General features: G+C 44.6%; 1 protein-coding gene across 1 annotated transcript in view; it reads right to left on the bottom strand.

Moving 5' to 3' along the window:
• The window catches only part of ARID1A (AT-rich interaction domain 1A), a 92,849-nt gene that overhangs the window by 40,254 nt on the left and 39,269 nt on the right, over positions 1–13,326 (bottom strand). Inside the window, exons 2-4 of the mRNA XM_073666166.1 lie at positions 10,587–10,787; positions 8,079–8,486; positions 7,874–7,987 (exon numbers count right to left, since the gene is read on the bottom strand). Coding sequence (XP_073522267.1) covers positions 7,874–7,987; positions 8,079–8,486; positions 10,587–10,787 — 723 coding nt within the window. The remainder of the gene's footprint in view (positions 1–7,873; positions 7,988–8,078; positions 8,487–10,586; positions 10,788–13,326) is intronic.

Here is a 13,326-nt window from a genome sequence, read left to right as displayed (position 1 = left end):
TATATGGAGAGGGTAGAAAGGTGGGAAATTAGATTCATAAACTAAAAGTAAGGCCAAGTGCCCACGATGCAGAAATGCTGCATATTTTTTCTGCATCTCCCTGGCAGGAAAAACGCATGTGGATTGTACATGCATTTTTCCCACCAGGTAGAAGCGTTTTTGCATGCATTTCCGCATGCAGGTTATCAAGCGCTTTTCCAAGCAATTTTAGCATCACTTGGAAAAGTACCTGACAACTTGGTCACACTATATAAATCCATGCAACCAGCATGGATTTTATATAGTGTGACCAATTTAGTGGGAAAAAAAAAAAAAAAAAAAAAAATGAATAAAAATGGTTAAAGAAAAAAAAAAAAAAAAAAAAAAAAAAAAAAAAAAAACACTCACCTTCCGATGGCCCCCGGTCCCCTTGTCCGGTGGTGTAAAAGGACCTTCCATGACGTCAGTCATGTGACAGGTCGCGTGACCTGTCACATGACTAAATGACGTCATGAAAGGTCCTTTCACACCACCGCGAGCCGTACAAGAGACAAGACGCAGCGGAGAAAAGACAGGGGGACATCGGAAGGGGAGTATATGTTTATTTTTTATTTTAAATTCTTTAACAGGTACTATGGTACCCGGGTCTGGATGAGAGTCTCCTCTTCTCCAAACCCGGCTACCATCCGCACATTGAATCGCTTAATATCCGCATGTGCACATGTAGTCATGCAGCTATTAAGCGATTGAATGCAAGTCAATGGCGGCAATTACGCTGCGTGTCCGCAAAATTAATGGACATGCTGCTTATTTTTCCGCAATGATAATCCGCAGCGGAAATTTCCGCATGTGCACAGCACACGCGGATCATTGGGGACCATGGGGCACGTATTACCAAGGGTTTTCGCTGCGGAAATTCCGTGGCAAAAAAACGCTTGAAAAACGCATAGTGGGCACGCAGCCTAAGGTTGGAAACTCAAACTTGCCACCTCTTACCAGCTTGGAAAACAAGATGCCTCAGACAGACAATCTCATTTAGATGTATCAATATTTGTGTGTTGTCAATACAAAGAACTGGCACATTAATTTCTTCCAAAGAATCATTCATTACGTGTTAGAAAAGGAAATTTAGACAAAGGGTTCTTTACAGTTAGAGCAGTAAGACGAATGGCCTACCACAAGAACTAGCAATAGCAGACAATATATCAGCATTTAAAGGAAACCTGTCAGCAGGTTTTTAGACTATAAACCAACATCTATGTAAGGCAACTGAAATGTTGCCTATATTCATTCTTTAATTTATAAGTTAGTTTATTAGTTATCTAGAAATCCATGGGTGAATATTTCTGCAAATAAGCTCGCAATTGCTCTCCAGCCTCTCCCCCTCTTTTTTTCGCCACAAGAGCTTTGTCAGCGAGCGGCAGAGGACTTCCCTGTGACCTCCTTTCCGAACCCAAGTTCTTGCGCAAGTACAGTCATACCCAGGGGTGGCTGATGCACACAGTAGGGTCCTGATCATGTTTTGAGAGCTAACTATCGATCTGCGCATGCACCGCTTCCAGGAATGACAGTGCCTGTGATCTGATGTATTATTCCAGAGAAATTAACTTTTTCTTATATATAAAGGCTATGGGGAGGATGTTGCATGAAAGACAACTCCGCCTCCAGAGCTTATTTTATATACAGTATATCAAAAGTGAGTACACCCCTCACATTTCAGGAACTATGGGCCTGACACTGATCTGCATGAGAATCTGCCTCCAGAGCTCATTTTTAATAAAAGGAGGAGCTACTAGTGTGAGACAAGTAACTAACAGAACAGCAAAACTGAACTTTGTTTCACATCACATAAGCAGTTCTCTGAGCTCTGCTGTTTTGCAACCCTATTACAATCCTGTCTGCCTGTTAGATGGAAGCTGAGAGGAACCTGCAGATGTGTCAGGTATAATCACACACAGCTCTGCAGTGAGATCAGAGACCGGCCATCACACTGGTAACTCCCCCTTCATGTAAAATAAGCTCTGGAGGCAGAGTCTCATGCAGATCAGTGTTCTGCCCATAGCCTGGAACAGCTCATTTACATATAAGAAAACGTGTTTTTTTATGCTGCAAAGGTGTGTGCTGGCACCATCCACAGATTCTCCCATGAATGCAGGGGATAAGCAGGGAACCAGACCTTGCAGTGACACGGGTGCATGTAAAATAGCATGAACAGCATAGCATGGAGAAAAAGAAAAAAAAAAAAAAAAAGACCCACCACAGCACCAGTTGGTGAGAAACGGCTGTCGTCCTACACTGCTCAAAAAAAAATAAAAGGGAATACTTAAACAGAATACAACTCCAAGTACCGTATTTTTCGGACCGTAAGACGCACTTTTTTTACCTCAAATTATGGGGGAAAATGGGGGTGCGCCTTATGGTCCGAATGTACAGTTTTGTGATGTGGGGGCGGCTGGGGCTGCGGCAGCGGCGATGGAACAGTGTCACCCAGTAACGAGCGGCAGCAGCAGCATGTTTGTGGGCGCAGCCATGAATTCACTATGGCCGCGCTAGACATCAGGAGGTGGGCGGTCCCTGGTCCAGATCGCGCGCTGCAGTGACGTTACTTAGGAGGCAGGGCCGGGGCAACGCAGAACAGTACAGCGCGCAGTCATCACTGGCCCTGCCTCTTTGTAACTTCACTGCAGCGCGCGATCTGGACCAGGGACCGCCCACCTCCTGATGTCTAGCGCGGCCATAGTGAATTCATGGCTGCGCCCACAAACATGCTGCTGCCGCCACTCGTTACTGGGTAACAGTTCCATCGCCGCCGCAGCCCCCTCCGCTTCCGCAGCCCCCTGCAGCCGCCTCCGCAGCCCCCAGCCAGTGTGACCCCCGCTCCCTGCCTATTGTGGGTCCAGAATAAGAGGCAAGCAAGTTTTCTTTTCACTATTTCCCACATCTAAAACTTGGGTGCGTCTTATGGTCCGGTGAGTCTTATAGTCCGAAAAATACGGTAAATCAAACTTCTGTGAAATCAAACTGTCCACTTAGGAAGCAACACTGATTGACAATCATTTTCACATGCTGTTGTGCAAATGGAATAGACAATAGATGGAAATTATTGGCAATTATCAAGACCCACTCAATAGAGGAGTGATTCTGCAGGTGGGGACCACAGACCACATCTCAGTACCAATGCTTTCTGGCTGATGTTTTGGTCACTTTTGAATGTTGGTTGTGCTTTCACACTCGTGGTAGCATGATACGGACTCTACAACCCACAGAAGTTGCTCAGGTAGTGCAGTTCATCCAGGATGGCACATCAATGCAAGCTGTGGCAAGAAGGTTTGCTGTGTCTGTCAGCTTAGTGTCCAGAGGCTGGAAGCACTACCAGGAGACAGGCCAGTACAACAGGAGACGTGGAGGGGGCCGTAGGAGGGCAACAACCCAGCAGCAGGACCGCTACCTCCGCCTTTGTGCAAGGAGGAACAGGAGGAGAACTGCCAGAGCCCTGCAAAATGACCTCCAGCAGGCCACAAATGTGCATGCGTCTGCACAAACGGTTAGAAATCGACTCCAGGAGGGTTGTATGAGGGCCCGACGTCCACAGATGGGGGTTGTGCTCACAGCCCAACACCTTGCAGGACGCTTGGCATTTGCCACAGAACACCAGGATTGGCAAAGTCGCCACTGGCGCCCTGTGCTCTTCACAGATTAAAGCAGGTTCACACTGAGCACGTGACAGAGTCTGGAGATGCCGTGGAGAGCGATCTGCTGCCTGCAACATCCTTCAGCATGACCGGTTTTGGCAGTGGGTCAGTAATGGTGTGGGGTGGCATTTCTTTGGAGGGCCGCACAGCCCTCTATGTACTCGCAAGAGGTAGCCTGACTGCCATTAGGTACCGAGATGAGATCCTCAGACCCCTTGTGAGACCATATGCTGGTGCGGTTGGCCCTGGGTCCCTCCTAATGCAGGAACTGCTGACACACTCCAGCCACATGAGGTCCCGCATTGTCCTGCAAGATGAAGGCATTGAAGCTATGGACTGGCCCGCCCGCTCCCCAGAGCTGAATCCAATTGAGCACATCTGGGACATCATGTCTCGCTCCATCCACCAATGTCACGTTGCACCACAGACTGTCCAGGAGTTGGCGGATGCTTTAGTCCAGGTCTGGTAGGAGATCCCACAGAAAACCATCCGCAACCTCATCAGGAGCATGCCCAGGCGTTGTAGGGAGGTCATACAGGCACGTGGAGGCCACACACAATACGGAGCCTCATTTTGACTTGTTTTAAGGACATTACATCAAAGTTGGATCAGCCTGTAGTGTGTTTTTCCACTTTAATTTTGGGGGTGACTCCAAATCCAGGTCTCAATTGGGTAATAAATTTGATTTCCATTGATGATTTTTGTGTGATTTTGCTGTCAGCATATTCAACTTTGTACAGAACAAAGTACTCAATGAGAATATTTCATTCATTCAGATCTAGGATGTGTTATTTGAGTGTTCCCTTTATTTTTTTGAGCAGTGTATAAGCATTCCATTCACCCGTGTTAACTCTGTTTTAATTTTCTAATACAGAAGAAACATTTTAAAAGGACGGTGAGTGAAATTTTCCCATGAATAAACATGGATTTCTCTGCATTAAAATATCAGATTGCAGCTATGAAGTTATCATTTTATTCTGCTTCCTGTGACCTGAGTGCCCATATAGACGCTCAGGAGGGATAACACTACTGACAGATTCTTTTTAAGTGTCAATACACACACAAGCTGTACATAGGTGCTGCTTTTGAATAAAAATCAGCCATATTTTTTCTTTTTAGGGCTGGACAATCTTAAAAGGGTTGTCCACTACTTTTAATATTTGGCCATTCTATTTTTATGTTGAAAAGAAGTATCTTTGTAAATACCTTGCTTTGCAGTTAATGCCTGTAAGCGGCGCCATCGCTGGCCGCTCACAGGCATCACGTGACCCGCCGCGGAGGTCACGTCAAGTGAAGCATGACATCAGTGACGCTGTCTCTGCGGTGGCTTCTGGGTTGTGGGCGGGGTTATTCCCCGCACGACACACCCAGCATCCACCACGCGCTTTCCCAATGAATGGGGAGAGGGAAAGCACGTGGTGGATGCTGGGTGTGACGCACGGGGTAACCCCACCCACAGCCCATCCCAAGAGGGACCCCCGGCTGCAGACGGAACTTGATGTGACATCAGCGGATGTCAGGGCAGGCTGCAGCCGGGGGTCACGTGATGCCTGTGAGCGGCCAGTGATAGCTCCGCTCACAGGCAGTAACTGCAACGCAAGGTATTTACAAAGATACTTATTTTCAACATAAAAGTAGAATGGCCAATTATTAATACTAATGGACAACCCCGTTAAGTCTTTTAAAGATGCATAACAATCTCTATCCATTTACACCAGCTACTTTCATGAATAGAACAGTATAACAGCTTAGTGGTTAGAACTGTAGCCTTAAAGCATTGGACTCTGGGGTTCAAATCCCAAAAACAACTAAATCTGAAAGGAATTTATATGATCTCCCAGTGTTTGCTTGGAGTGTGGGAGGAAACCCAAAGACATACTACTAGGGAATTTAGATAGTGAGTCTCAATGGGAACCGTGGTGATGTCTGTAAAGAGCTACGGAATATGATGGTGCTATATAAGCAAGCATAATAAATTAGACTACAAAGCAGCCCAAACTGCCATTCAACAAAAACAAATGAATGCTCATTCAGTAGACTATACATTAGAGAAAAAAAAATTGGCAAGAGGGGGTGGGGGTGGTGGGAAGTAGATGACAATTAAAAACAGTGGATAAGAAAGTGGCACAGCTTATAACAAAAGAAAAAAATCATAATTACATACACTTAAGGGAACCTGTCATGTCAGATAACGCTATTAGCCTGAAGATATAGCGTTATGAAGGTGCCCAGCTGCTGTACTTAAAGTGCAGAACCTGAGAAAAAATGAATTACTCCCAAAAGCCGCTTACTTTCAGTCATTCAGGCATGCTTTGAGCAGTTACAGTCCCCAATCATAGCACAGAGTGGAGACGGTACGCACACCCCAGCAATGAGTAACAGCTTATCTGCGCTGTTGTACTGCAACGCTGACTGTCAATCAGTGCTGGGGCGTGCTTACTGTCACCACTCTCAGCGCTGTGAGTGGTGAATAATTGCTCCGGGCACACCTGCATGACTGAAAGCTGGCAGTACCAGGAGAAATAAAAGTTCATGTTCACCTTAGTACTGCAGATGGCAACTTCATAATGCTCATAACATGCAGATTAACAGCATTAGCGGACCTGATGGGTTCCATGTAAAGTGGTAATCGAGGACTATTAGTTCTTAGGACTGTAGTAAAACAAACAAGCAGGTTAGTTGCTGTGCCGATCTCTGTCAGCACCAAGTGGTGACAGACCACTCCTGCCGGTGAGTCAGTGGCTTCCGCTAAGGTCACGTTAACAGAGCAGCCGCTTCTCTTCCATTCTGCCCTGCCGACGGGGCATGATTCTGATGTCAGAAGAAGAGCTGCACTGTTGACATGGAGCAGCTGAAACTACAGCAGGAGTGGTTGACGATCGTGCTGAGCTGGCGCTGGGTGGAACAGGCAGGCAGATGACTCTTAGCAACTACCAGCCTGTTTTTTTTTTTTTTGTTGTTTTTTTTTAACGGAGTCTAAAGTCTAAGGCTGAGTTCACACGATGCGTATTTCATGCGTTTCCGCGGCGTTTTTGCAGCTGCGTAAACGCCGCGGAAAAGCATGAAAAACGCATGGTAGAAGGGAAGCAATGTTCCCCAATGGAAATCCGCATGTGCTGTGCCCATGATGCGGATTTTTCCGCAGCGTAAACGCTGCGCTCAAAAATCCGCAGCATGTCATTTAATTTTGCGTAAACGCGGCGTTTTCGCCGCCATTGACTTGCATTAGAACGCGCCAATTCCGCAAGACTGCATCTGTACTTGCGTTATTGGCGCGTTCTAATGCGCGGATGGTACCCGGGTGTGGAGGAGAGGAGAGTCTCATCCACACCCAGGTACCATTAAAAAAGCTGTAAAAACAAGAATAAAATAAAAAATATATATATATATATATACTTACCATCTGTCGGCCCGCGCACCGCTCCTTCTTGGTTCCCGGCACTTGCAGTGAGTTGTAGGACCTGCGCTGACGTCAGAGTCATGTGACGGGTCACGTGACGCTGACGTCGGCAGGTCTTTCAATTCAAAGTTCCCGGCAGCCGGGAGAACGGAGTGTAAAGCAGGACAGCGCGGGCCATCGGAGGTAAGTATATACACTCTCTCGGGTCACACTATATAAATCCATGCTGTTTGCATGGATTTATATAGTGTGACCTAGTTGTCAAGCACTTTCCAGGTGATGCTAAAATCGCGTGGAAAGCGCTTGTCAATCTGCATGCGGAAACGCATGTGAATCCGCATGTATTCTGCAGGAAAAACGCATGCACAATCTGCATGTGTTTTTTCTGCCAGGGAGATGCAGAAATGATGCAGAAATTTTCTGCTTCATTTCTGCATCGTGTGCACATACCCCAAGTCTTTGACAACTCCTCTACGTGCCAATATCTGGCTTCATCCTTGTCTGTTTTTTTTTCTTAAACTTGTTTTATTGAAGGACAAAAAGAACAAAACATCATACAAATCAAATATACACAATAGAACAATGTACCATCAAGGACAACAAATTGGCATAATTTACATTATATAAAAGCAATACAATACCACACATTGTGGTAACCTGAACAGAAATTAATCTATGGCTCAGGTTACATAGAACGTGCTAGTCTGGTTCTGGTTCGAAAAAAGTTATGTTTCGGAATCTAGCTGAAAGTGTCAACAATAATTAATGGATACAATAAGTAATCTGAAAGAATTAAACTCACTGGAAGGCTAGAGGGCCGCGGTTGCATCCCCAAGCTGAGATCCTCCTGTCCTTTGCTGGAACCCAGAGAAGGGGTAGAAGAGGCCTGGGAAGTAAAGGAATCCTGAGAGAGCTCCTGCAACATTAATTCATATGCAAAATGAGATACAAGTATAAAAAAAAACCTTGACATGAACCCAAACACACACACTAGAGTCCAGTCATACCTGTGGTGGAGGGAAGCGTTGCTGGGAGTAGGTACTTCCCTGCTGTGCCCCAGATGTGGAATAGGATGATCCTTGCTGCTGTGAGGTGGGATACTGTGGAGTTTGCTGGGTATATGGTGACTGGCTTTGGGAACTTGTTGGGGGGCCCTGCTGTTGTTGTGTATAGGGTGATGGAGATGGCGATTGCTGCTGCTGGGGGAAGGCGGGCTGCACAGGCTGGCTAGAAGGAGGCTGCGAGGAGGAAGTCTGCTGCTGTGTGTATGACTGAGGAGCTGACTGCTGCTGAGAATACTGGGTTTGGGGTGGTGTTGTTTGCTGCTGCGGAGGGTGGAGGCTCTGCTGGTTATAGTATGGTGACTGGCTCTGTTGAGAATAGGATCCAGGGCCTTGCTGCGCATATGAAGTCATCTGGAGATAGAAACAGGGAATGTAAAAAAAAAAAAAAAAAAAAAGCTAGTGATAAAAAAAAAGACAATATTAGAACTTTCAAAAGATTCATTATTGGTTATACCATCTCCAGTGCTACAATGGGATGTAGCAAAACTTACAGGGGTGGCCCTAAAATTACAACTGGTCACCCATTGATCATGTGAAAGGGGGCCCAATATTCCCTGATGGATTTGAGCAGCTATCTTAAGTGCGCTGCCACGCTTATTACCGTAACTGTCCATTAACTATCTAACGTGCTCGGCTATCTTTATCAGTCCCATATACGGTGAATTGTGGGACATCCCCTTAAAAAGGAAGAACATTTAGCCATGCCAACTTACAGCACTCTACTCAGACCTGGCATCCATTGGGTGGCATTTCCAAGGGTTACACATTCAGTGCTGACACCAATACATAAAAAGCATAAAATTACTGATACAGATCCATACTCCTATCACCCAATAGAACAGAAAAATCTTGTACCATTTGGTCATTATGAGTGAGTTAGGAATCCAGTGTATTAAAGGAAGCACAATGCCCTGTCCCCAAAGACTAACTGCTCAATGTACATGTATACACTTTCATATGCCTTTCTGCATTTTTGTGGTTTCTGATACAAAAAAAATAATATAAATTAGTTGAGCCTCAAAAGTGTTTAATACATGGAAGCCTTTGTAGATTCGATGGTCCCTGTTATTTTTGGTGCACTAAGTGTTAACCCAGTGAGTACGTGTAACCCACATCAGGAATGGAGAAAGCAATGCTAAACAGATCACATGCCGCAGCAAAGCTGGGGATGGACGTGTAGCCTGGATCTACTTCACTACAACATGCTCAAATATAGGTCCCAGGAAAACAGCATTATAATAAACACATTAAATATGCAGACAGCCTTACCATAAAATGCCTGCCTTTGCACTTTCCTTTAATATTTTCCTAAACTAAAGTGGAGGTCTCATTTTTAGCTAATTAACTACATTAGGAGAAAATAGTAGAATTAGAAGCAATCCCTCAAAATGTTATTTCCAAGCTTACAAAAAGAAGGAAATTATGATATTTTTCTCTACGACCATACTAAAAAAGTAAATTGGGTGCATAGCAAAAAAACAGACTTAACACTCTGTAAATTGAACAAAGCCAATAGGGCAACTTCACAAACAGTGGGCACCAAACACCAGGCAGTCCTATTCTATGTATTATATTGACGTATGGTGCATTAAATACAATGCAGTACGATTCTGGAGGTTACATGAAGCACATCGACAGTTAAAGGGGTATTCCCATCTCCAAGAAATAATAATAATAACCACCTCCAATTAGAAATGTGGTATAGTTTCCCTGATTCGCGGTGTCTCTTTCCTCCTGCGCAGGCATTGCAGGACCTTAGGTATCCATGGTTATGACCACTGATATAGTGACCGTCAGCTAGTTGTTGTAATTACGGATACCCAAGGTCCTCCAATGCCTGCACATGAGGTAAGCGAAATAGCAAATCAGAAAAACTACTACATTTCTAATTGGAGGCATTTGCTAATATTACACTTACAACATATTGGGATAGGAGCTTGGAAATGGGAACAGCCCTTTAAGGTTATCAAACTTGGGGTTATTCAGTTTGGAAAAAGATGGTTTAGGGGCGATCTTATTACAATGGGCAAATATGTGAGGGGACAGAACAGAGATCTTTCTATTGATTGTCACATCCAGGCCTGCAACGGTGACAAGAGGACATTTAATACTGGAAAGAAGATTTGATCATAATCACAGATGATTCTTTACTGTAAGAGCAGTGAGACTATGGAACTCTCTGCCGCATGATGTTGTAATGAGTGATTCACTGCTAAAGTACATGGAGAGTCTTGGATGCCTTTCTTGGAAAATATATCACAAGTCATGGGTACTAAATTCTGTGATTGACGTTGATCCACAGAATAAGACTGATTGCAATACGTGGAGCGAGCTAGGTATTTTTCCTCTACTATGGGGCAATTAGCTTTTACCTCATGGGGCTTTTAACTTACTCTGGATTAACCTTTAGGCTGTGCTCTTTGAAACTTATTATGAAACTTTAAACGTTACCTGTTGTCCATACTGCATACTCATTGCTCCTTGAGGTCGACCCTGCATGGCCATTGGGTATCTCTGTGATGTCTGTGAAGAATAAGGCTGCACTGGGTAACCGGAATGCCCTTGCTGAGGACCAGGCTGTTGGTTGTATGGGTTACTCGAGCCATATGGTTGGGGTCTCATCTTTCCCATTTGATCCATGGGACTGCCAGGCTGTGAAAAACAAAAAGCCACACACTTACAATACTTAGATTTTATTAACAGACATAACCAAATTTATTGGAAAAAAAATGATACAAATACACACATACATTTTAACAAATCCCCATCAGTGTTGCACAATGTTGCAAAAGGTTGTGTAGGGAGTGATGGAGGGCGAATACATAGATTGCCAGTGTTCCCACAGTAATTAACCTGCTTATTACCTCTGGGACTGCTCTGATGAAGGCTGGCGGTAAGAGCTATTTATAACTGGAAGGGCAAACAGCCGAAGTGTAACAGGTCCCAGCTGTACACCCATCTGAAGTGTGGCCAAAAGCTAGCTGTCTGGTGTGGAGCGCTGGCAGGGAATGAATGACAGGATCTGTGCTTAAGGGACATGAGGTAGAAAGGGGGGAGGGGAGCCCATTACTTAAACTTGAAAAAAAATTGTCTTTCTGAACAGCCACACCTAACCCATCCCTCTGCTCACAAGGAGTAAAGAAAGATGAGGGAGGGGAAGGGAAAAAAAAATTAACTGTGGAGTTGGACACATGGCTAATTTGCATTGCTGCCAAAAACAGTTGTGAACAAGGAACATTTAAGTTAAGTGCACACGTAGCGTTTTTGCTGCGTTTTTTCCGTGCGTCAAATGCAATGCATCAAAAACGCTATGTAATCCATCTGCCTGCTAATGCAATGACAATCCTGAAATGCTGTGCACATGATGCAGAATTTGCTGCTCAGGATTGTCATTGTGTTTAAATACACAGCATGGTCATTGTATGCTGCGTTTCTGCAGCGTTTCCCGCTCATTGACTAACTGAACCGGAGCAAAACCGCAGGTATAAATATATCGCAGCTGCCGGGACTGCGTTCACGTGAGGTCATCACCTGTTGAGCTCCGGGAGCTCCGTTTACGGCACCGATGCTGCGTGGGAACATCCATGAGAATGTTCCCACGTATCACTGACACAGTATGTGGTCACCAGGGCTGATCAGCTGATGAACCCAAGTGACCTCACCCTTGCAGCAGCCATGTACACTGACGAGTGATTTTACCCTCCTGTCCGTGTACAGAGTGCTGTCTTCTCCGGGATACCAGGATGCCAGGAGGAAGTGGGGACCAAACCTCATTGTTGTGCACACTGGATGTCACTGGAGCGGAAGTCAGTGACTCCCGACGCCTGCGCACTAGAGCAGATCAGTAAAATAGGGCAGGGAGAAAAAAAAAGCGCCTTAAGCTATAGGCGCATTGCACATGCGCGAGATGATCAGCCCTATACTGCACGTCATGTATACTGTGTATACTGTGACGTACAGGGGAGGTGGGGAATATTTAAATTAAGCATATAGCTGGGCATTTCTTGGCGTCCCCTGGACAGCAAGCCTAGGAAAAAGAATTTTATAAAAAGCAATTTCACAGCCACAAGACAGGTAAGTATAGATTTACATTTCTATAACCCGTATGCCCATATTAGCGGTCTGATAGGTCCCAGGGGGTGACAGATTCCCTTTAAAAGTACTAGCAATTCTCTCATAGATGAACACGTATAAGTACAGTCAGCAAAATGGCAGTAGCAATGATTCTACACAAATGGCTTTGGCAATAAGGCTTCATTTTTCACACTATTGCCAAGAAGTGTAAAATGCGTTTTGTACGTGTGCCGATCAAACGCTGGTGAAATTGGAATCACAATCACATAGTAAAGAAGACAGTCAAAAGCATGTAAAGAGAATCTAAAGTTCTGAAATGTTATCTAATGGCCAGGCTACATGACAATGAAATACAGCTAATAAAATTACTAGAATACTACATTTACCTTTTCAAAAGACAGCGTATAGCGAGACATAGCATTTCGGCAGTCTCTCTTATGGCTCAGACATCAATGTCTCTTCTCAAACAGTCTGAAAAATGGGACACCACACAGAAGGCATCGGAGTACTGTCCGATTTATTCACAGAGCCACATGGCTTATTTGGGCTGTGACTCAAATGAAAATCGGACATTTCTCTTTGATTTTATGATGTTCACTTCATCCGTAAAAGAAAAAAAAGGACATATGAACAGCCAAATATATACTAAGTACTAGTTCTATCAGGGGAAAAAACAGAACTCAGATGAAAAATGGACATATGAATGGGCCTAATGTTGCATTTTTGTAACGCTCACACAAGCTGCAGTGCAATGGCAAACCCATGAACAACAGTACTCACCACATACAGACTCATCTCACCCACCCTCTAACAATTTCTAACTATTACTGTGCATGAAGTAAAAGCTGCCTATCAGCAGTGGGAGGGCAGGTAGAGCCCCCAAATCACAAATACATTAGCCATAAGCCATATATTGGTTTATAAGAAATAAAGAAATGTTAATAATAATGCAGTCATGTTGATCATCTGACTGCTTTAGACAAATAGTTACCTGAAAATTGATTTTCACATGCTCAGCATGTGACTGCTGAAGCAAGTGATTGGTTGTCGGATAGGTGACAGACGTGATGACATCCTGTCCGATATCGGTGAAGACGGGGCAGTGACAAAGTAGAAA

Source organism: Phyllobates terribilis, unplaced genomic scaffold, assembly GCF_046119375.1.
Source record: "Phyllobates terribilis strain yellow unplaced genomic scaffold, ASM4611937v1 Scaffold_2__4_contigs__length_985480577, whole genome shotgun sequence".
NCBI classification, from domain to species: Eukaryota; Metazoa; Chordata; class Amphibia; order Anura; family Dendrobatidae; genus Phyllobates; species Phyllobates terribilis.
Note: the sequence above shows the minus strand (reverse complement) of the source record. Positions and strands in the feature narration are given on the sequence as shown.